This window comes from Canis lupus, chromosome 1 (assembly GCF_003254725.2).
Source record: "Canis lupus dingo isolate Sandy chromosome 1, ASM325472v2, whole genome shotgun sequence".
Taxonomy (NCBI): Eukaryota; Metazoa; Chordata; class Mammalia; order Carnivora; family Canidae; genus Canis; species Canis lupus.
Genome location: NC_064243.1, coordinates 70496607 through 70521136, shown reverse-complemented (window position 1 = coordinate 70521136; position 24530 = coordinate 70496607). Strand labels below are relative to the sequence as shown.

Sequence of the window (24530 nt, the reverse complement as noted above, 5' to 3'; positions counted from 1 at the left end):
GGTGCAGCTCGGCAGCCGCACTCCCTGCGCCCCGCTCTGGCCCCTCGCTCCGCTCGCCCGCGCTGCTCCCGAGGCGCCGGCGCTCAGTGCCGCCGGCTCATGGCTGGCGGACGTTTCCCGGAACCCTCTGGCTCGGCCGGCAGCCGGCGGCCAGCCCCAAACCCCAGCCCCGGTCAGGCCCGCCCTCCGTCCTTCGTGCTCCCGGCGCAGGCTGCAGCGGCGGGAGCGGCGGGCGGCCAGCCCTCGGTGACGGGACAGCAGGACGTGCTGCGCCGAGCCCCCGAAAATAACAACCTGCCGCCTGGGTCACCGCTCCGGCTTTTCCCGCGTTACATTTCGCGCCTGGGCGGAACCAGTCACCGCGAGGCCCCTGCCCGCTGGCCGCAGCGCCGAGCGACAGGCCGCGCCAGCCAATGGCCGCGCCCGGACGTGTCTGCGGCCGGGGGGCGGGGCCGAGCCTGCGCGCGGGCCCGTCCTGCCGCGCGATTGGTCACCGCGCGGCTCTCTTTTCTGCCTCGCGGGCCAACCGCGTTCGAAACTCCGGGGAAGCGCGCAACAGCTGCCCTTGGGCAGACACACCCTTCGGGAGCGCCGCCCCGCGGTCTGGTCTGCGCGGGGTGTCGTGTCGGGGGCGCGGGCCGGGGCCGGGGCCGGGGCGGGAGGCGGCCAGCTCTGCTTGGAGAGGCGTCGGCGAGGGGCCAGGCCGGGGGCACCCGCCCGCGGCTGTTGGGCAGCCGTTCCCCCGCGCAGGGACTTTAAAGGGCTTGGGCCCCCGCCGCCGCTTGCCTCTGGTAGACACCCAAAGGTGCCTAGTGTCCTAGCCGACTCCCTTTGCCCAGCTCTTGGCTCCGCTGACCCTGTCCGTGTCCCCCAACTCAGTCTGCCCCCGCCCCCGGGCTGAGGTGGGGTCAGGTGGGATCGCCTTCCCGGGCTGGGTTTCTCCTGTACAGATGGGGTCTCCCATCCACAGGTAGGAAGTCGTCTCCGAAGCCCCCATGTGCCGCTCACAGTGCGGAGGGGACAAGAAGGCAGGCAAGGATCTGCTCCCACCCTCGAGACCCCCACCCCTTTCCGGGGCTGCTTTCACGCCGTCGCGGGGCCGGCCTGCGTCCCCGCTCCTGCGTGGGGTTTTGCGTTCATTCCGGACTCCTCTGTCTGCCGGCTCTGGCTCAGGAATCCCACCCCGCACGGGAGGGATGCTGGACGGCGAGCTTTGTCTGACACCCCCCTGGGAGCCGCTGGGGGCTCAGAAACCCCCAAGCTGCAAAGGATGGGGCGAGATGGAATGTCCAGCCTCATATTCACTAGCTATGAAAGAAGTGACTGACTGTTCTTTGATGCGTTGCCCTGCCCAGCCTGACTCATGGTAAGCCTTCAGTAAGTACTTGTTCAATCAATGAATAAATATCCAGTAGTTTGGGTTAAAATTGATAATTAAATCGGAACATGCCTATATAATAGATGGCTGAGTAGTATGTGTGTGTGAGAGACGTACAAATACACAGCTATGGCTAAATTAATGTAGCCGCGACTGTTTGGAAACATTTAACCTATATAAGTAACTTCTAAGATACATTTCAAGCAATAAGAAGAAAACCTTGAATTGTAGGATTTCAGTCACACACAAAAGGGAGAAGTATAAATTCTTGCTTTTATTTTTTTTTAAGATTTTGAGAGAGAGCGTGAGCTTGAGTGGGGGCAGGGGCAGAGGGAGATGGAGAAGCAGGCTCCCTGCAGAGTAGGTGCTAGATCCCAGAACCCCAAGATGGTAAAGTGAGCCAAAGTCAGAAGCTTACTCCACTGAGCCACTCAGGCACTCCTAAATTTTTGCTTTTAGATATACACAATATCTCTTGCAAGATACACAAGAAACTGACACATCAGTTATTACCAGGGAAGTGTAATATGTGACTATGAAAAATAAGTGAAAAGATTTCAAGAGATACTTATAACTCTTTGTATTTTTTGCACTTTGAACCAAGTGAAAGTATCTTTTCAAAAAATAAAGTTGTATATAGTTACCATTTTTTGGAGGCCTACTATAATAGCATATGTCTACTGATACACATTTAATATGGTTGGGTGATGTACTTACATTCTACTACTCTCAACAATTCTGTGATGTTGAGATATTACTATTCCCATTTTACAGATGAGGAAACTTGTCCAAGGTCACATAACTCATAACTGATATATAGAAGCCAGGGCTTCTGGCCTCTGAAAATTACTGGTTTATACCTCATGGAGTCTGCTGAACAAAAGGCACTGAAAAATGGGGCCCCCACATTTCTGAGAACTTTCTCATATTTAAAACCTTTAGGGGTTAAATCCAACTTTAAACTTTAATAGTTGATGTGGAAAGCTGAAAGTTCATTTTTCATTTCAGTTAATTTAGTAAACTTTTTAAAACAATTTAATGCCAAATGACTGCACGATATACTTCTGGAAGGGAAATATAGCACATCCAATTTATACTTGAAAGATAAAAAAAAAGTGATATATCCATCATAGACACTCAAATCATAGGTTGAGTAAGATCCAATAGATTAAGCACCAACCAATAGTTACTGTTTAACATGCCCCAGAGAGCAAGATAAATTATTCAGAACCAGGACACTGACTTTCTGTTTCTAAAAACTACTCTTCATCAACAGTAACCTGGCAACTCTACTTGTTCTCTGCACAAGAGAATGAAAGACATGCCAGGAATGTGTGAAGTGAACAGAGGGTGATTCCAGGAACAGAGCTGAGGTCATGCAAGATCTGCTTCTTTGGCTCCCTGTTCATGCAACTAGGAAGCTGAAGTGTGCGAGATCATATTTTTGATGTCTTTGTCCTGCCCAGACATCAACATCCCACAGTGTATATTAACTCTGAAGAATACTAAAGCCCATTTCAGGATACTTTTTATTATTATAGTAATCTTTCCAGTTGTTAAAAATATAGACATCTTCTGATAGAGATATTGTTTTTTAAAATTAATCTGAGTAAATTGTAAAGATTTGTTGGGCTTTATTCAGTGATTCATGAATCGGGCCCCATCCCATCTAGTAGATAGAAAGGAATTCCGAAGAGCTATACAAAAAGAAAGACTTTTATAGGTAGAAAGGGAAGTAATTAGCCAAGAGTGGATTGTTTGCAACAAGGTTACCTCCTGAGGGAACTGCAGGGGTCTGTATCAGGAGGGTTATCTCCCTAGAGATAAGGTAATTGTAGATGGACAGGTTTAAGATTTCCCTCCTAGGAAAGGTTGAAACTAATTAAGTTAGATATTAAATCTGTTTAGTGACATTGGGCTTAGCACAATTGACTCCATTTGGGGCCTGTTTTGTCTTAACAATAGCCCCCTTTTAATCATGCTTTCAGCCTAATGGAAAGATGTAATCAAAATGTAAGATATTAGTACCGCTCCCAGAGACAACTCTGAGGTTCTGGCAGTGTTTGCCAGTGCTCTGTGATAGTCACAGGGCATGATGTCTTTTTGCTGAATCATTGTGGTATTCACACATCATCACTTCAGGTTCACATTGATTAAATTGGTCATTCTCTTTATTACATTCATTTCCTGAAGATCCAGTCTCAGAGAGATTATCTGCTTGGTGATTTGCGCTGTGAACATGTATTTAAAGCTTTTGAGAGAGAGAGACCCCTGGATGGCTTAGCGGTTGAGCATCTGCCTTTGGCTAAGGGCATGATCCCAGGGTCCTGGGATTGAGTCCCACATCGGGCTCCCTGTGTGGAACCTGCTTCCCCCTCTGCCTGTGTCTCTGCCTCTCTCTCGTGGAGGCCGAGAAAAATCAAGGCCATTCCACCTCGAGTTTAGCATTAGCACAAGTACAGCCATCTGAAGCCCCTGTGAATAGGAGCTGAACTTTATGGGAAAAACTGCAGAATGTCCTCAATGTCCTCGGCAGGTAATCCCATATCAGAAAGACAACAGACCCCACGGCAGTGGTGAAAAGTCCCATATTAGAATGAGAACAGAGCTCAAAGCCCTTGAAAGCCCCATATCAGAATGTAAACAGAACTTGAGAAATTCCTCCACCCCTTCTGAAAATCCCCTAGACCAGCGTATAGACCCAGCTGTAACCCACTTTGGGGTCCAAGTCCCTGTTCCCCTGTGTCGGGTATACTTGGACCCAAGCTCGAGCTCGTAAATGAGCCCTCGTGTGTTTGCATCGTTGTCGGCTCCTTGGTGGTTTCTCAGATTCGCAATCTTGGGCACATCTCTCTATGTCTCTCATGAATAAATAAATAATATATTAAAAAATGAATAAAGCTTTTGACAAAATATAGCACACAGGGAGACTATTCTGATTATTATGATAATAATGATAATAATGATAATTCCGGAGTGTACTATCTGGAGTGTACTTCAAAGCCATGGTCTCCAAGGCCCAAATCAATCAAAATCAAATAAGTCAGAGGAGCACCTGGGGAGCTCAGTCGGTTAAGCATCTGACTCTTGGTTTTAGCTCAGGGCTTGATCTCAGGGTCCTGAGATGGAGCCCCATGTAGGGCTCTCCTCTCAGCATGTAGTCCTCCCTCTCACTCCCTCCCCTACTCTGCCCGCCCCCATTCACTCTTGCTCTTTCTCTCTCTCTCTCAAAAAAAAAAAAAAGTCAAAGAAAGATCCCATTGAAGAAGTCACTTTCTTAAGCCAAGAGGCCTATTCAGTGATCTTATGTAGCTGAATCTCAACTTCCCTGGAGTGTCCATTCAAGTGCCACAAGTGATGTTGTCCACAGCACAAATACTTCATTTAGTTAAAAGATAATCAAAGGCTATGTTATTGTTAACAACAGCTTTGGGAAAAAACAAACAAAACCTTGGCCAGAGAGTATAAGGGATTTTATCGGGCAGCTATTCCTTTAACAGTGGATTCTGAAATATTTTTAAGAGTTAAGGAGAGATCCCTGAACATGGACTCCTTTGAACTCACTCCTAGCCAGGAAAGTAAGTGAAATTTTGCCATAATAAGCAAATCCTGAATTGTGAATACCTCCTGGTATGTCTTTTCTAATTTGACAATGTAAATTCGGGAATTGACCAATGAGATGTCCCAATTTGTTTGTGAACATTTAGAGGAACAGTTAGACAACCTTGCCCACGGCACATTCCCAGTTGTGCACCCACATGGAAGCATTCACAGGCTCAAGGAAAATAACCATCACAGACAAGTACAAACCCTGTCAGGGAACAAACTGCTCCCACTAAGTTGAGATTGTTAATGGAATCGTTCATGGGGATTGTTGCATTTACCCATTCAAACCAGGGAGTCAGTTAGGTTTTTAGTGCATTTGAAAAGTAAATATCTTGGCCTGAAATAAAAAGTTGTTCTAAATTCCTTGCCAAGATGGGTGCTGATAGATCCTTTCACAATTGGGGGTAGGTCTGATATAGGATAACCATAAGAACATGGGAGTGCAAATGTACTATGATTTACAATGATATTTATGTCTAACTGTGGCAAGTACAGGGGCCCTTGGGTGGCTCAGTAGGTCAAACATCCAAGCCTTGATTTCAACTCAGATCACCATCTTGGCATTGTGAGTAAAGTCCTATGTCAGGCTCCACACTGGGCATGGAGCCTCCCTAAGATTCTCTGTCTCTGGGGCACCTGAGTGACTCAGTGGTTGAGTGGCTTCCTTCAGCTCAGGACCCTGGGCTCCCTGTAGAGAGACTGCTTCTTCCTCTGCCTGTGTGTCTCTGACTCTCTCTGTGTGTCTCTCATGAATAAATAAATCTTTAAAAGAAAATCCCTTCAGATTTTGTCCTATGTTTTTCTTCTTTCTCATTATGGAATAATGAATCATTTTACTTTCCTTACCTACCTTTTATACAAACTTGTTTCCTTTTACCCTAACTAGTTTAATTACATATACTGATTAGAGTTCTCAACTTGTAGTTGGGTTACCTGCCTGGCTCAGTGGTAAAACTTGCAACTCTTGATCTTAGGTTGTAAGTTCAAGTCCCATGTTGGGGGTAGAGATTGTTTTTAAAAAGAACTTAAAAATTCTTTTTAAAAAAGAGTTTTCTACCCTTAGAATCCTTAATTCCTAGTAAAAACAGAAGTAAGTAGTTGTGTACTGTCTTTACCTTAACATTCTGTGGGTTGGCAAATTTATAAGTACATTTTATAATTTCTAGAAGGATATTCTTCCTCACAGTAATATTTCCAATGTGGCACAAAACGTGTTTTCTAATACACCCAAATATGTTTAGTTCTTTTCTAAAAAGAAACCAAAATATGGATAAAACTATGTTCAGTGATTTATGTTTTAATATTTTATTTTATTTGCAAATGATTTGGATATTTAATCCATCATTTACTTTATTTCAGGATATCTTTAAGGTTTTAAGTAACCAACACAATTTTGGAAACTAAATACCTTAAAACATGATTATTGCTGAAGAGTTCACCTAGAAACACTTAGCTAACTACTCTATTTAAATCCTTTGTTCTTAACAGTTATGTTTAGACCACCTGTGAAAAGTTAAGAGAAGTCATCCATCATCCCAAAGTATTTTTCTTGCTGACAAATTTTTAAAGAGATAACATGAACTTAATTGGCCTTTACTAAATCGAGGCAGAATAAAATTACTATATTTAATGCTAATTACTCTAAAGACACATGCCTGTTTTAATTAAATCAACAAACTTGGGGCAGCCAGGTGGCTCAGCGGTTTAGCACCGCCTTCAGCCCAGGGCGTGATCCTAGAGACCTGGGTTCGAGTCCCATGTCGGGCTTCCTGCATGGAGTCTGCTTCTCCCTCTGCCCCCCTCCCTCTGTTTCTCTCATGAATAAGGCATATAAAATCTTAAATAAAAATACATTAAGATGGACAAAAATATTTTTAAAAAATCAACAAACTTAAACTACTTTTATTTACTAATAATTAAGCCTAGATCACATAAAGTTGAAAAACATTTGAGTTAGTTTCTATATTTCTGAGAGTTTAGAGAATCCTTAATTTTCTTTAAGCTAATTAAATAGAATTCCTTTGCAAATTAATTGTGGCTCTATCATCTGGAGGTAGAAAAATACAACACATGAATATATCTGTATATACAGATACCCATAATCACAGACAGACACAAACTGAGACTTTTCTAAGTGGCTCCCATTCTAAACTTTAACCCATGAATCACTTACAATAATACAAAACCTACTGGTTACAAAAGAAGTTAGATCCAAATTATTTTTGGTAGATGGAATAAGTTAAGGTTACCTGCTTAGGTGGCTAAAGCTTTTTACTAATATTTGTGGAGAGGACTCCTAAGATTTTTTTATTTGCCTGAGTTTCAAATAACATTCCCCCTGCCTTTGTTTTATTTCTGATAAGAATTACTTCCTTACAGTTTGTATTTCAAAGAAATGACCTAGAAGGGTTCCTGAGAAGGCCAAGTAGACCATTTATGTCTCAAAGCTACTAGGAAAGAAAGCAAGTTCCTCTAAGAAGGACTTTTGTCTCCTAAAGCCAGAAATTTTACAATAATCAGAAGTTCGTTTGGTTTTGTGGAGGTTTGGGGATTGGTAGAAAGGATACGTAAAAGTAGAACTATTTCTGAAGCTGTTTTTCTAGTTTTACTAAGATTTTTAAAGATAAAGATGTTAGCTTTTAATTCCTTAAGAAATTGGGTTATATGGGCAGCCTGGGTGGCTCAGCCTTTACTAAGATTTTTAAAGATAAAGATGTTAGCTTTTTTTTTCCTTTTTTTTATAATAAATTTCTTTTTTATTGGTGTTCAATTTACCAACATACAGAATAACACCCAGTGCTCATCCCGTCAAGTACCCCCCTCAGTGCCCTTCACCCATTCACCCCCACCAAGACGTTAGCTTTTAATTCCTTAAGAAATTGGGTTATATGGGCAGCCCAGGTGGCTCAGCAGTTTAGCGCCACCTTCAGCCCAGGGTATGATCCTGGAGTCCCCGGATGGAGTCCCACATCTGGCTTCTTGCATGGAGCCTGCTTCTCCCTCTACCTGTGTCTCTACCTCTCTTTCTCTGTGTGTCTCTCATGAATAAATAAAATATTTTTTCAAATTGGGTTATGATTTACATCATATCATGGGTTGATCTACCCATCCAACCACATTATCCTCACTTCTTTATAACAGGGAGAAGATTTTTATCTTAGATAGGAATGAGAATTCATGGATTTTGTGTTCTAGATCGAGAGCTGTGTGTCCTTGGGATGTTTTAATAAATCCTTTCACAAAGGCTTCAGAAGTAAAGTGTTATTTGCCACTGTGTAGTTTTAGCATAGTGAAGGCCCAAAAAAGGTCCTATCAGGCTCTTCCAATTTGGCAATTTCAGGCCACAAATCAACTTTGGAAAAATAATCCTTTCAACTATCTTGTCAGTTTTCAGTGGGGACAAGTAGTAAAGGAAGGGACGGTGTAAAAATTTATTTTCCTCTGCTGGGCACTGCAGCAGATTCAGGAGAGCTAACTCTGGTAAGAATTTTTTGTTTTTATTTAAATTTCAAATAGTTAATATGCAGTGTAATATTAATTTCAGGTATACAATATAGTGAATCAGCACTTTCATACATCACCTGATATTTATCACAGCAGGTGCCCTCCTTAATCCCCAGCACCTATTTTATCTGTCCTCCCACCCACCTCCCCTCTGGTAACCAGCACCTTGTTCTCTATAGCTAAGAGTCTGTTTCTTGGTTTGTGTCTCTTTCTCCCCCCCGCCTTGTTTTTTGTTTCTTAAATTCCACATGGGGGTGAAATCATATAGCATTTGTCTTTCCCTGAATGATTTATTTTGCTTAGCATCATATTCTCTTGCAAATGGTAAGAGATAATTCTTTTTTATGGCTGAGGAAAATTCCATTATAGATCTAATATATATTATATATAATATATATGTCACATCTTTATTTATTCATCAATTGATGGACACTTGCTCTGTTTCCATAATTTGGCTATTGTAAACAATGCTGCTATAAACATCAGGGTGTGTGTATCCCTTTGGATTGTTATTTTTGTAAATACCTCATAGTACGATTGCTGCATCATAAAGTAGTTGTATTTTTAATTTTTTGAGGAAACTCCATACTATTTTTCAGAGTGGCTGCACCAGTTTGCGTTCCTACCACCAGTGCAAGAAAGTTCCCTTTTCTCCTCATCTGCAACAACACCTGTTCTTTCTTGTGTTTTTTTTATTTTAGCTATTCTGAGAGGTGTAAGGTGGTATCTAATTGTGATTTTGATTTGTTTCCCTAATGATGAGTGATGTTGAGCATCTAGTCTATTTTCCATCACTATGTCTCCTTTGGAAAAATGTCTATTCATGTCTTTTGCTCATTTTTTAATTGAATTATTTGTTTTTCAGGTGTTGAGTTCTATAAGTTCTTTACATATTTTGGATACTAACCCTTTATTAGATATGTTGTTTACAAAATATCTTCTCCCATTCTGTAGGTTGCCTTTTGTTGTTTCCTTCTCTGTGCAGTTTTTATTTTGATGAAGTCCCAATAGGTTAATTTTTTTTGTTTCCGTTGCCTCAAGAGACATATCTAGAAAGAAGTTGCTCTGGCTAATATCAGAGGAATTACTCCCTGTTCTTTCTTCTAGGATTTTTGTGATTTTAGGTCTCACATATAGGTTTTAAATACATTTTAAGTTTATTTTTTGTATGATGAAAGAGAATGGTTCAGTTCCATTCCTTTGCATGTGGCTGTCCAGTTTTCCCCACACCATCTGTTGAAGAAACAGTCTTTTTCCCATTGGATATTAATTCCTGCTTTGTCAAAGATAACTTGACCATATAATTTTGAGTTCATTTCTGGGTTTTATATTCTGTTCCATTGATATATGTGTCTATTTTTGTGCCAGTACCAAGATGTTTTAATTACTACAGCTTTGTAATATAACTTGAAGTCTAGAATTGCTTTCCTTTTTCAAGATTGCTTTGGCTATTTGGCTCTTTTGTGGTTCTATACAAATTTTAGTATTATTTGTTCTAGCTCTGTGAAAAATGCTATTGGTATTTTCATTGGGATTTCATTGGCATTGAATTTGTAGATTGCTTTGTGTAGAACAATAATTGTTCCTCTAATCCATGACCATGAAATGTCTTTCCATTTTTATGTGTGTCATCTTCAGTTTCTTTCCTCAATGAAAGAGGTCTTTCTTCTATTTGGTTAGGTTTATTCCTAGGTAATCTTATTATTTTTGGTGCAATTGTAAATAGGATCGATTCTTTAATTTCTCTTTTTGCTCCTTCATTATTGGTGTATAGAATTCAACAGATATCTGTACATTGATTTTGTATCCTGCAACTTTTTAAAGATTGTATGTATTTATTCATTAGCGAGAGAGGCAGAGACATAGGCAGAGGGAGAAGCAGGCTCCCTGTAGGGAGCCCAATGATGGGACTAGATCTAGGACCCCAGGATCACAACCTGAGCCAAAAGCAGATGCTCAACCACTGAGCTACCCTGATGCCCCCTGTATCCTGCAACTTTACTGAATTTCTTTATCAGTTCCAGCAATTTTTAGCAGTCTTTCAGCTCTTCTATATACAGTATCATGTTTTCTGCAAATACTGGAAGTTTTACTTCTTCCTTGCTAATTTGGATGACTTTTTTTCTTTTTGCTGTCTGATTGCTGTGACTAGGATTATTTGAGAATTTTTTTTTCTTTTTTTTTTGCTTCTTGAGGTATGCCTGTATTGCTACATAACATCCCTTTGCTGCATCCCAAGATTTTGGACCATTATGTTTTCATTTTTTTGTTTCCAAGTGTTTTTTATTTCTTCTTTTATTTACAGGTTGACCCTTTCATTGTTTAGTAGCATGTAATTTACCCCCCATGTATTTCTGGTCTTTGTAGATTTTCTTGTGGTTGACTTCTAGTTTCATAGCATTATGGTCATGAAAATTGCATGGTATGAATTTGATATTTTTGAATTTGTTGAGGCTTCTTTTGTGGCCTAATATGTGATCTTTTCTGGAGGAATTTTCATGTACATTTGAAAAGAATGTGCATTCTGCTAATTTTGGATTGGATGTTCTGAATGTATTTTTTAAGTCCATCCAGTCCAGTGTGTCATTTAAAGCCATTGTTTCTTTGTTGATTTTCTGTTTAAATGATCTGTCCATTGAAGCAAGTAGGGTGTTAAAGTCCCCTGCTATTATTGTATTATTACCAATTAGTTTCTTTATGTTTATTATTAACTGTTTTATGTATTTGAGTGCTCCCATGTTGGGTGCATAAATATTTACAATTATTACATCTTTTTGTTGGATTATCCCTTTTGTTATTATATTGTGTCCTTCTCTGTGTCTTGTTACAGTCTTTGTTTTAAAGTCTGTAGTTTGTCTGATATAAGTATTGCTACCGTGGCTTTTCTTTGAAAACCATTTGCATGATAAATGTTTCTCCATCCCCTCAGTCTCAATCTGCAAATGTCTTTAGGTCTAAAATCAGTTTCTTATAGGCAATCTATAGATGGGTCCTGGTTTTTTATCCATTCTGATACCCTATATCTTTTTATTGGAGCACTCAGTCCATTTACATTCAAAGTAATTATTGATATATATGTACTTATTGCCGTTTTATTACTTGTGGGTTTTTTTGGAGATATTTTCTGACCCTTATCTTTCTCTCTTTTATGGTTTGCTGGTTTCTTTAGTGATATATTTGGATTTATTTCTCTTTATTCTTTGTACATTTATTAGTAGTTTTGGATTTGTGGTTAGGTTTGTATATAACATCTGTGTATTAACTTGATGGTCTTTTATGTTTGAACCCATTCATTACTTCTATCTTCCCCATATTTTAGTTATATGTTGTCATATTTTATATCCATTTATTTTATGAGATCCTTCACTGATTTTTTAATAGAAATATTCATTTTTACCTGCTTTTGTGTTTACTACCTTCATACTGTCATTTTTGGTCTTTCTTTCCACTTACAAAGTCCCCTTTAGTATTTCTTACAGGGCTGATTTTGTGGTGATGTACTCCTTTAGTGTCTGTGAAACTCTTTATTTCTCCTTCTAATCTGAATGTTAGCCTTGGTGGATAGAGTATTTTTGGCTGCAGATTTTTCCCACTCAGTACTTTGAATATATCATGCCAGTCCCTTCTGCTTTGGAGAGTTTATGCTGAAAAATCTGCCGATAGCCTTGTGGGTTTTCCCTTATAACTGTCTTCTTTAGTCTTGCTACTTTCAAGATGTTTTTCTTTGTTGCTATATGTTTGCCTGTTTAATTATAATGTATCTTGGTGTGGATCTATTTTTTGTTGATTTTGTTGGGGGTTCTCTTTTTCTCCTGGATCTGGATATTTTTTTCTTTCCCCAGATTAGGGAATTTTTCAGCTATTATTTCTTCAAATAAGTTTTCTGCCCCTTTTCCTCTCTCTTCTTCTGGGACCCCTATAATAGTAGGAATGTTACTATGATGGAGTCACTGAGTTCCCTAAGTCTATTCTTGTTTTGCATAATTCTTTCTCTATTTTGTTCAGCTTCATTGCTTTCCATTACTTTGTCTTCTAGGTCATGAATTCATTCCTCTTCTTCCAGCTTGATGTTTATTGTAACAAGAGTGTTTCTTAGCTCATTGATTGCACTCTTCATCTCTGACTTTTTCTTTTTTTAACTCTTTTATCTCTGTCATAGGGGTCTCACTGATTATCTTCTATTTTTTCTCAAGTCCAGTGAATATCCTTATGATCATTGCTTTACATTCTCCACCAGGCATGTTATTTATACTGTCTTTAGATTTCTGGCTGTGGCCTTATATTGTTCTTTGATTTGGGATATATTCCTCTGTCTTCTCATTTTGTCCAAGTCTTTGTATCTGTGTATTAGAAAAGCCAGTTATGTCTCCTGCTCTTGAAAGTAATGGCCTTACGAAGAAGTAGTCTGGGCCTGGCATATCAGGGAGTGTCTCTAGTGTGTGCTGCAGGCACTCTGCTGTTGTGCTCTGGCTGTTCTGTCCTTCAGACCAGACATGTGTAGTGCCTTCTGTGGGCATTGTTTAGTCTCTGGTCTGAATATGACAAGTTTTAACTAGCTGTGCTCTGGTCTTCTTGTGAAATGAGAATTGTCACCACCTTCTCCAGAACCAAGGCCATGCAAAACTCTGGTCAGGAGACATGATAGGGGCGGGGTTTTGTGCCAGTCTTCTAGTGAATAGGACCCCGGGATCTGGGACTGAGGTAAGCTTGACTGAGAAGGGCAGTTCCACAAGAGTGCAGGGTGTGGGGCTTAGTGTAAGCAGCTCAGGCTTTAAGCCTCTCTGGTTGCAAGGACTTACAAAATTCAGCCCCTCTTGCTTTCCAAGCCAGTAACTATGGGGAAACATCCTCCTTGTGTGTTCCCCTCTACGCTCCTCTCTCTCATCCTTCTTGGTGATTATGGCTCCCTCCCCTCCACGGTACCATGATCCATTTCTCCCCTGAACCATGTCTCTGCACTTCCTACCTTCTTTGATATGTTCTCTTCTCTAACTTTAGGTGTGGAGTTTGTTTTTCCAGGCTTCAGGTCAATTTCTGAAGGTATTTAGGATGATTTGATAGTTATCTAGTTGTTTTTGTGACACAAAGCAAGCCTAGGGTCCTCCTACACTGCCACGATCTTTTCGCCTCTCCTTCTGGTAAGAATTTTTACCGTTGATTGGCTTCTGCAAGTTTTCTGAGGATCTCATCTGCAGACTCTGGTGTCTATCAAAACTTGGCAGTTTTCCATTTAATTTTAATTTTAGTTTCTTCAGGCAGCCTAGGTGGCTCAGCGGTTAGTGCCGCCTTCAGCCCAGGGTGTGGCCCTGGAGACCTGGGATCGAGTCCCACGTCAGGCTCCCTGCACGGAATGGAGCCTGCTTCTCCCTCTGCCTGTGTCTCTGCCTCTCTCTCTATCTCTCTCTCTCTCTTTCATGAATAAATAAATAAAATCTTTTAAAAAAATAATAATAATTTTAGTTTCTTCCTGGCTGTTTAAAAGAATATCCTATCATTGTATCAGAAAATCCCTCAAGAGTACCATCAACCCTAGGAGGAGCTCTATGGGGGTACTCCTTCAAGGGTAGACACGGAGGCATCTGTAGGGCCATCAACTTGGTGAACTTTTGTTTATGATCTTGTGATGTCTTCAGAGTAGAAAGACAACTCAGATAGAATTACTACAATAAGTACTTTTTAAAAGGAAGAAAGAGGGGAATCATAGGAGTTAATGTCAGTATTTTTTATATCTTTAATTTTTCATTAACCATTTGTAATGAATCTATCAATAAAGCTATTTTGGAATGTTGGAAGCCTTTTGGAGACTTCTGAATGCCAGTTAAACTAAGTGTCCCATTCTATTTGTTTGACTTGAGTTCACTTGATTTGAAGTTCACTTTTAAATGAATGATCTTGTCTAACTAGATCATTTTCTCATACTGGCCACTGTAAATTTAGATTGAGGGGTGACAGTTTGGCAGGACCCTAGCTACAAATGGACGTTAACCCATAGTACTGTCCGGCCGTATATTGGGGCCCCCAACCTGAGAGTTACCAAGCCAAGTTCTCAGGACACAAATTTTAGTAAGACCTTGCCATTTGTGTAGACATCTACAGCTTCCAGGATCACAGTTCTTAGATATAAACAATTGTGCTAGAAAGTGACAAGCTCAACTCTTTGGAACTAAGGATCACATTTCTTTAGTTAAGCCTTACGTCCCACAGAGCCAAATTAATACCTAAGAGGAGCATGCCACTGTGTTGGGGATTGTGTGGTATTTTACAGTGTACCTCACTGCATGGAAATTTTCTTGAGATTGGCAGGTGACCTAGTATCGGTCTAACTCAATCTGTGACCAAGTTATCCTAACCCAGAAGTCTTTGAGTTAAGTGGTTAGCACTGAAACAGCTTTTAGGTCTTGACTCATGCCCACTAATTTTATTTACACAAAACAAGATAAACGTGTGCACATCAACATACCACAGTAACGAAAGAGATGTTACTATGGACTGGCTGACAGAGGCCTTGAGTGTATTAGCAATTGTCAACTGAAGAAAGTACTGAACCAGCAAACCCAAACAAATGGGGAGTACAAACTGAACCAGCAACAGTATCCTAATGTGGGATTGGGACTGAACCAAGAGCTGAAGGTTTCAATTAAATGGGGAACTGCAGACTTAACTAAAGGCTAGAGACTTGGGTTCCAGTTGGAACTATCTGCCAGCTCAGGCTGACATGCTGAGCCCTGAACAGGAAAGCCAATTAGATTGTGATCTTGACAGAAAGAAAGTGAAGTTCAGAATGGAGAGGAACTTACCCACGACCCTCAGAAATGACAAGAAAGAGAACACCAGGGGTGCCTAGTTGGCACAGTAGGTTAAGTATCTGACTCTTGGCTTCAGCTCAGGTCATGATCTCATGGGTCATGAGATGAGCCCCAAGTTGGGCTATACACTTAGTGCGGAGTCTGCTGGAGATTCTCTCTCTCCTTCTTCTGCCCGCCCCCCACCCCGCTCATGCTCTCACACACTCTCTTTCTAAAATAAATAGATAAATAAGATAGATAGATAGATAGATAGATAGATAGATAGATAGATAGATAGATAGATAAAATCTATTTGAATTCTCTTCCTTTCTTTTTCTTTTTAAAGAGTTTGTTGTGTACCAGTGTCTGTGTTTCTCATTGTCCCTAAAGCCAACAGAAGTTTCTCTCAGATCCCACCACTGCCACCAATATTGTTAAACAAACAAATGAAATTCATCTGAGTAAATTTTAAAGACACCTTATTGGCTTTATTCAATGATTCATAAATCAGGCAGTATCCATCTAGCAAATAATAAGGGAGCTCCAAGGAGTTGTACAAAATGACTTATAGGCAGGGTGGGGGAAGTGGGGGAAGGACAAGAAAGTAGACAAGAATGGATTGTTTGTGACAAGCTTATCTTTCTTTAGAAGACAACAGCGGTCTGTCAGAAAGATTACCTTACTAGTGCTGACCAGGTAATTCCAGATTGACTAGTTTAAAATTCTACTCCCAGGAGAGGTTGAAACTATAATTAAGTTAGGCATTAAGTCTCAGTTTGATGGTGTGGGACTTAGAATAAGTGACTCTGTCTGAAGCTTTTTGTCTCTTTTTAACAATATATAGCTCAAACCCGACTCTTTTTAAAATGTATTTTAAAGTTTCAAGATAAATCAAAACCTGAGTAAGACAAAGCAAGATTTTCTCACTTTGAAAACGTATCAATAAGAGTATTTGAAGCTGCTTGATTGCTACAAAATCTAGTTAGTGTGGGAGACTGAGCATAACATAAATCCTTTTAAATGATGTCTTCACAAAGAAAAGTGCAAATAGAATAGCTTTGCAAATAGGGGTAGATGAAATAGGATAAAAATATCTGATCACTTGTTTTGAGAGTAACAGGAAGATATTTTACCATAAAAATTCTCCAAAATAATTTTCTCAATGTTTTGTTTGGCAACAGACTCAAATTTGAGTTCCAAAAAGTTATCTTACAAAGACAAATCTAAGGAGGAAATCATTTCCCACAATATTTCAAAGCAATTTTTAAGCACAAACCAGGTACATTTTTCATACAAAAGACCATTCCCCCCCAAAATTTTTAAGAACCTTGCCCATGAAAGTTTCAGCAAGTCAAGAGAGTAAGGAAATAATTTTTAGCATCAATTTGCCCTATATACTGTCACAAGTGCCCAAATACCTCCTAATAAGCAATGATAGTATTGCTGATATTCTTAGAAATAACTTTTGGTTTCAAATAGGAGATCTGATTTGGGTTGCAGGTAATAGTAAGCCTGTCAGACCAGGTCAGAGAACAAAGAAAATTATTAAAAGAAAACAAGTGTGTCTAGGGGCACCTGGGTGGCTCAGTGGTTGAGATTCTGCCTTCGGCTCAGGTCATGATACCCAGGGTCCTGGGATTGAGTCCTGCATTGGACTCCCCAAAGGGAGCCTGCTTCTCCCTCTGCCTGTGTCTCTGCTTTTCTCTGTGTGTCTCTCATTAATAAATAAATAAAATCTTAAAAAAAAAAAAAGGAAAGAAAAAAGAAAGGTGTCTAATGGACTCCAAAGTCAGGGTTAGAACCTGGAATTGGCCAGCAGAACCTTCTGAAAACACATGGCCTCAGTTCCTCTCATTATAGATGTGCTTCATTCTTTTCTCTCTGTAGATACATTTCTACATGTTTTATGTGAGTGGGAAATAAACTCTGGTCTTGTTTAAGTCACTCTTATTTCTGAAATATATTACTAACAGCCCAAAGCAATTCTAACTGGTAGAATACTTACCTATATCCAAGTTAGATTTTGCCTGGATGGCATAAATGATAGGGTTTGCTGGTGTGGCATATGACCTGATGGCCACCAAAGATTTGTGCTTCCCTTCCACAGTGTGGAGTTTTGCTACAAAAGGATTACTCAGGTAGAGACTAATGTTTTGTTAGTCCTTACATCTGGGTAGGGCCATGTGACTTGTTCTCAGTAATAAAATGTGAGCAGAAGTGATGCGTGTTGTTTCCAGACCAGCAATGTTAAGAAGAGAATATGCCTAGCCCACAGTCTCTTGACTGTAAGCTAGATGCAGAAAATCAAGCCAAGAACACTGAAGCCCTAGGAGATAGCAGAGCCCCAATCAGGCTCTATCACTACAAAGATGGAAATTGCTAGCAATTAAGAATCTCATGAAACTTCACATGAGTGAGAAATAAGCATCTATCATGACTGAGCTTACATTTTTTGGTTCATTTGTTAGAGCAGCCAGATTTACCTTAACTAATACAGAAATTAGTATCAGAAATAGGATATTGATGTGACAAAAATCTAAAGTATATGAAGCTTGGTTAGTGATCAGGGGAAGCAGTCAAAAACTGAATACACACAGATTTATTGTTTCATGCAGCCACAAGACATTTGGCAAAACTGATGGATTGGAAAGAAGACCAGAGTCTACAAGTCAGTAGCTTGAGTGGAAATGGTTAGTAAGAGTAGGCATGTTAGTGTATGCTAACATTTACTTTGCTTTTAGCAAGTTATCATAAATCATGGACATCTGGGAAGAACTGGCCAGCTTGCAAACAGAAAAATGGAAGGTAATGAGAATCCAAAGTTTTGGGACTTCTAAGGGTTGCAGAAAATGACTGCAGACCCCAACAGTAAGAGACCAGCCTGAAAGAGGTCTTAGATACCAAAACATATCTACACCAACAAGCCATCATGAATGCGACATTTTCACCTACTGTTTCAAAAGGGCCTCAATGTAGTCCCCATTGAGAGAGCAATAGTGGGGAATCCCTGGGTGGCTCAGCAGTTTGGTGCCTGCCTTCAGCCCAGGCTGTGATTCTGGAGTCCCGGGATCGAGTCCCACATCGGGCTCCCTGCATGGAGCCTGCTTCTCCCTCTGCCTGTGTCTCTGCCTCTCTCTCTGTGTGTCTCTCATGAAGAAGAAAGAAAAGAAAAGAAAGAAAAGAAAAGAAAAGAAAGAAGAAAGAGAAAGAAAGAAAATCTTAAAGAAAAGCATTTCTCTTTTTTTAAAAAGAGCAATAGGGGACAAAGAAATAGAAAAGTAGATTTAGGCTTCAGAATTCTGCCTAAAGTGCAGTTATAAGCACATTGAACTGCCTGATTGCAAATAGATCAGAAGCCTACTAAGGGTCACAATGAAGTCATGACCACAAGTGTCACAGATTATGGCCAAAGGGAGTTCTTTCTAGACAGCATGCTTGGATCCGCTAAGTGAACTGCTCTCCCGCTCCTATCCATGCCTGTCCTACAGGATTTTGTCATTGCTATGGACAAATTGCTATGACTGCTGTGTTTCTCCATTTTTCTTGTCTAAATGGGCATTTTATCCTATCCCTGTTTAACCATTATGTATTGTAGAACAAACAATTTTTTGGTTTATAAGGTGTAAACCATGGGGAGACACTTTTGGGTTTAGTAAAGAGGATTGTAAAGAGAATATGGTAAATTGGATAGGTCTTTGGAGGAGTTGAGTGTGCTCTATGTGTGGGAAATGGGTGCTCTTGGAGTTATGTTGGTTACATGCTAGGCTAGAAAGAAGTGGATACATATCCACTAAGGTTCATTTTCTACAAAAATTATTTTTCAGTCAAAGGGATAAGATTTCCTAGTTCTCTATGTGTCTAGGTGGGGTCATGTGACAAGAAACTTTAGGGATAAGACCCAGCAACCTATAGTTTAGCAAAAACTCCAGGTGATTCTGGTGACTGCTCAAATGTGAGGGTCATTGCCTTAAGAGATAAAGGAGCTCAGTTTCTAAAAAGCTGGAGTCCTCTCCCCAAGGAGGAAAACCATACATTGATTAGGAACACTTATTTTGGACTTAACCTGAATGAAGAGTAAATTTTTTCATATTTGAGCAACATACATTTGGAATTTATCTGTTTCTAACAGCTTAATTCACTTGGAGAGATTGAAAAGGGGGGCTAATAACCCAAACCAACTACGTTCCACCTACCATGGACACTGAGAACTGAAACTACTTCACATACCTTCTTCTCTAACCTGTTTTTTTTATTCCTCTATCTTCATTACTTTTCTAGGAGTTTCTTTTTCCATCAAGCTTTGAGAGTTCATCACAGAACTTCCCAAAAGAAAGTCTCCAATGGAAGGCATCAACAGGCAGTTTGTGCCCTGCAATTCTTTGAAGCTCTAGCCTCAAAACCCATTCCTTATTGTTTCCACCAATCCTGTTTTGTCTAATCCTTACCCAATTCTAGTCAAATCTCTGCATTGATAGACTCACCTTAAGACAAACTTCAAATTCTCAATAAATTCTGACCTGACCTTACCCTCTTTGAGACATTGCCAAAGCTCTGTGGAGGTGTGCTTCTTACCAATCCAAGCAGTAAACTCAGCTTTATCTTATCAAAACTGTATTGCCCATATTTGAGAACCATCACTGGACAGGACTAACAGAATGCCACTGTATCCATGAGTTGCTTAGTAAATAGGGTAAGTAGAAATCATGTAAATTAAGAACATATACTAATTTATGTGCTTTTAACTAGAAGAATGAAATCATGACCTCTCCTCCTCCCTAGACAGAGTATGACCTTGGCCAAGAATTTAATCAAGAACTTATAAGTACTGATTTCACAGCTTCAGCTGAGTCTAAGACAGTTAAGGGAACAGCCAAGAAAACATACAGTTTATGAACTAACAATAGGATTTCTTTGTTTTCCTAGAAGACCCGAGAGGTCATAATTTGAAAGCAGAGAGTGGAGAAGGGGGAGAGGGAAGAGAACCAATACTGCTTATATTATATTTGTGCAGTAAATAATGTACAAGACAGATTTTATTGATTACAAATTATGAGTCAGCAGGAAAATACTTCTCTCCCTCCTCATGACTTTACTGCACGACTTCTGAGAATTAAAATTTGTCCTTGGGGGATGGTATGATAAACATGATGATATATTTGTGTATTTTATTCTGTAGTTAGCCTGGATAGGCCAGAGAATAAAAGTTATGTTCAACTTCCAGTGGAGGAGAGCTATCAAGAGAACTCAATTTTAAGTTACCCACAGCTACTCTGACACGTTTCCTGAGATTGGAACACCAGTCTTCCGTCACACCTATGCCCACCTGTTCTGACCTGTTCTGACACTTGAGAGGCCACCACCAACTTTGGTTCCTAGGCCCTCTTCTCTGGAGTATATAACTCCAACCTGGATGAAGTAACTCATACTTTTTTCTTTTTTTAAGATTTTATTTATTTATTCATGAGAGACAGAGAGAGAGAGAGAGGGGCAGAGATACAGGCAGTGGGAGAAGCAGGCTCCCTGTGAGGAGCCCAATGCATGACTCATCCCCAGGAGCATGATGTGGGACTCGATCCCGGGACTCCAGGATCACACCCTAGGCCGAAGGCAGGCACTAAACCACTGAGCCACCCAGGGATCAAGTAACTCGTACTTGAATACTTAGAGTCCTGAGAGAAGTGTGGATCTCCAGTAAGACTAATCCTTATGTGTTGGGACTAGAGTTTCCAGGAAAGTGGCAGGGGTTGGGGACATCTATGTATGACAGGATTTAGAAGGAGATACTTTCATAGGCCTAACGACAGAAGCAAGAGATTCAAACAGGAATGAGGAGTCCCTGTGGAGGGTTAACTCCTTCAGCACTTATATCCAGGACTTCAGGAATACTTTCAAATTTTTCCACCCGTGTGTGATAATCCAAATGTTTGATGAGCTTAGCGTATCCTCAGAGGCATGGGGCATAGTCATATGAAAAATACGGGACGAAGCAGAAAGGATAGTCTGGCTGTCTCCTCTCTCATGATTCCTCGGCCTGTGTGGACAAAGCAGCATCCCATTCTAGAGCCCATGAATTCAGATGGTGACTGGCAGAAAAAAAAAGCTGATGGGGGCAGGGAGCAGCAGCTGATGCGGGACAATTCAGGAGGACTTAAAAAATGAGCTCACCCCCCATAAATATATACTTACATACTTCAACTATGCATATGTATAACTTTGAATGTATAGTAGAAAAAACAGGGTAGTGAATTACATATTTTGATGAAGATCAAATGAGAGATTATCTCATTAAATTGGACATTATTTGTATATGATGATATTGAGAGCTCCACAAAGTCTATAAAAATTTTTATAAAATTATCCTTTTTACAAATCCATGGAGACTGAAAAGAAATTGGTGGTTGCCTTGGGCTAAAGGTAGAAATGAGATTGAATGCGATTAGGTAGAGGGGTCTTCTGTGGGTGAAGGGAAAGCTGTAAAATGAGATTGTGGTGACATATGCACAACTTCGTAAACTCATTAAACTGAATTGTACATTTACAATAGGATTTTGTAGAATGTAAATTATACTTTAATTTTTAACAAAACCCCAAATTGCCCTTTTCAGTTAAAAAGAATACTTACTTGGGGCACCTGGGTGGCTCAGTCCGTGAAACATCTGCCTTTGGCTCAGCTCGTGATCTCAGGGTCCCAGACTGAGTCCTGGCATTGGGCTCCCTGCTCAGTGGGGAGCCTGCTTCTCCCACTGCCTCTGCCTCTGCCTCTCCTCCAGCTTGTGTTCTCTTGCTCTCCAATAAATACATAATTTTTTTTTAAAAAGAATACTTACTTAAATCCTCATATTATCAAGAAATTCTCTAAAGAACCTGCATCCTAAGCACTGCTTGGCCTTTAATCAGAGAATAAATTAAGAAAAAAATAATTCCAGAGCATTCCATGTGAAGTGCCAAATTGATGACTTCACTGAAGATATAGTGCACATCAACTTTTTTTTTCACATCGACTTTTAAATTAGTTAACCAATTAATTAAATTACACCTACTTTTGCAATTGGTTGTGAAATACCTACTAATGTAGAAAATTATTAACTGTATATGTACAATATGTTGTTAAAGTTCCTGTTATTATCTGTTATTATAATCATAACTGTTATTATCATTATGATTTTTTCATGCCTTGGAAAACACCTAACGCTAATGATACCTCTGTCTCAAAATTTTTCAAAGCAAATGATCTGAATTAATTCCTGTTTATATTGCCTGACCTGAATCCCCTGGCTAAAGCTGAGCAGAACTTGGAATTGGGTCTGAGAAAACCAGCCAGTTTGTGGGGAACTGGCATGTCAACAGGTACGTTGAGGGGCTATGGGGCAGCAATCTGCCATGTGGATGGGGAAGTGAAGCAAGATAATGTAAGGGACGCTTGGGTGGCTCAGTGGTTGAGCGTCTGTCTTCGGCTCAGGTTATGATCCCGGGGTCCTGAGATCCAGTCCCACATCAGGCTCCCTATGGGGAGCCCGCTTCTCCCTCTGTGTCTCAGCCTTTCTCTGTGTCTCTTATGACCCACAGAGCCCATTCTGCCTGACCTCTCGATGACCCTTCAGCTCCCAGAGGCCTTTACCCTTTTCTGAGGCCCCACTGCATTTCTGCCCATGGTCTCCAGAAGACACCTGCTTTCTATTTTGTGTTACTTAACTAAGACAGACCATAATTAGATACACAGAAGCACAATTAGGAGGATAGTCCCCAAAATGGCAGCATTGGTTCCATCTGGGTAGCCAGATTGCCAGTGATGTTTATCTCCTCATGCTGGTATAAATAATTTTAAATTACCATTTTGTAATAAGATTACTTTTTTATTGCAGTAAAATAGATATAACATAAACTTTATTGATTTAACCGTGTGACAGTGAAAATTCAGTGGCATTTAGTACATTGGCAATGTCAGGCAATCATCACCACTCTCTAGCTCCAGAACATTTTCATCACTCCAAAAAGAAACCCTGCCCTCATGAAGCAGCGGCTCCTTCCTCCCTCTCTCCCCAGGCTGTGGCAACTACTAATCTTCTTTCTGTCTCTAAGGATTTGCCCATTTTTGAAAGTTACATTTTTTTTTTTTTAACTTAACATGAGAAAAACAATAGCAGACCCCCTGATGGTCTGATGGTCTGATGGTCTGGGGCTCCCTTGCTAACCTGAACTGGAATGCCTCTGATATTCTGAAGCACTGCTGGGGAAATATCTGATCTATTACAACACTAAATTTATATTAGGCAATAAATTTCAAACTTTTCTAATTAAAAGTCATAAAGTGAATGAATATTACAAATAAGTTACCTGAAGCACTCATATATTCTTTCTTCTTCTTTTTTTTTAAATAGGCTCCAACCAGCATGGAGTCTAATGCAGAGCTTGAATGCATGACCCTGAGATCAGAACCTGAGCTCAGATTGAGAGCCAGAGGCTTATCCGGGGGAGCCACCCAGCACCCCTAAGCACTGATATTTCCAAATGTGCACATGCTGAAGTAAGAAAAATTATCCCTTAAATATAACCTTCCTGACCCTTTTTGAATGATCCTTGTCCTTATTGCTAATATTTGTGTGGCTTTCATGGAGTATAAGTGGGATGATTCATAGGCTTAATGATACTGTCTTTTTTTTCTGTATCTGGACTTAAAAAAATACCTATGACAACATTTTTACTATTATTTGGAGGTTCTAAGAATTATCTCAAGTTTAGTAGAATATGTAGGGAAATATATAAATTTCAAGGGTAAAAAATAAAACTATTTTACGAAATTTACAAGAAGAGGCAAAACAAATCTTAAAAATAAAAATTAGGGCAGCCCGGGTGGCTCAGCAGTTTAGTGCCGCCTTCAGCCCAGGGCATGATCCTGGAGGCCCAGGATCGAGTCCCACATCGAGTCCCACGTCGGGCTCCCTGCATGGAGCCTGCCTGTTTCTCTACCTCTCTCTCTCTGTCTCTCATGAATAAATAAATACAATCTAAAAAAAAATTAAACCAAAGAACTTCATAAAGAGACATGTCAATGATCAAGACTCATTATATGACACTAATTCTTCTACTTAGTGAATGAATTAATGTAAGTAGACACTACCACTAATTTAACTTTGAAATATGGTGTTCATGCTTGAAACTCTCAAAACTCTGATTAGCTACATAAAGATGCAGTAAACAATTACTGGTTTTGAAAAAGATTCAGTAGCTATGCACATCAATTTATAATGACAAATCAG

The 24530-nt window shown here is 40.2% G+C and overlaps 1 protein-coding gene across 7 annotated transcripts; it reads left to right on the top strand.

The window, feature by feature from the left end:
* Positions 1-99: 99 nt before the first annotated feature.
* On the top strand, positions 100-23844 carry LOC118352619 (uncharacterized). 7 transcript variants are annotated; one of them, XR_004810014.2, is made up of 5 exons: positions 100-606; positions 971-1366; positions 19552-19963; positions 22498-22620; positions 23652-23844. XR_004810014.2 is itself a non-coding variant. In XM_049115743.1 (3 exons), the coding sequence occupies exons 1-2, from the start codon at positions 100-102 to the stop codon at positions 1325-1327; spliced, it is 864 nt and encodes a 287-aa protein (XP_048971700.1). In that variant the 3' UTR covers positions 1328-1366; positions 15922-19545. The 7 variants fall into 7 exon arrangements, 1 of the variants encoding a protein (XP_048971700.1); XR_004810013.2 differs by having other exon boundaries at positions 971-1377; XR_007413709.1 differs by lacking the exon at positions 19552-19963 and having other exon boundaries at positions 100-601.
* The last annotated feature ends 686 nt before the right edge of the window (positions 23845-24530 follow it).

Bases quoted from the DNA above. Each gene is read 5' to 3' on its own strand.
- LOC118352619 (XM_049115743.1), top strand. From the start codon at position 100: ATGGCTGGCGGACGTTTCCCGGAACCCTCTGGCTCGGCCGGCAGCCGG. The intron at 607-970 runs GTCTGCGCGGGG...TCCCATCCACAG, and splicing joins GAGCGCCGCCCCGCGGTCTG to GTAGGAAGTCGTCTCCGAAG.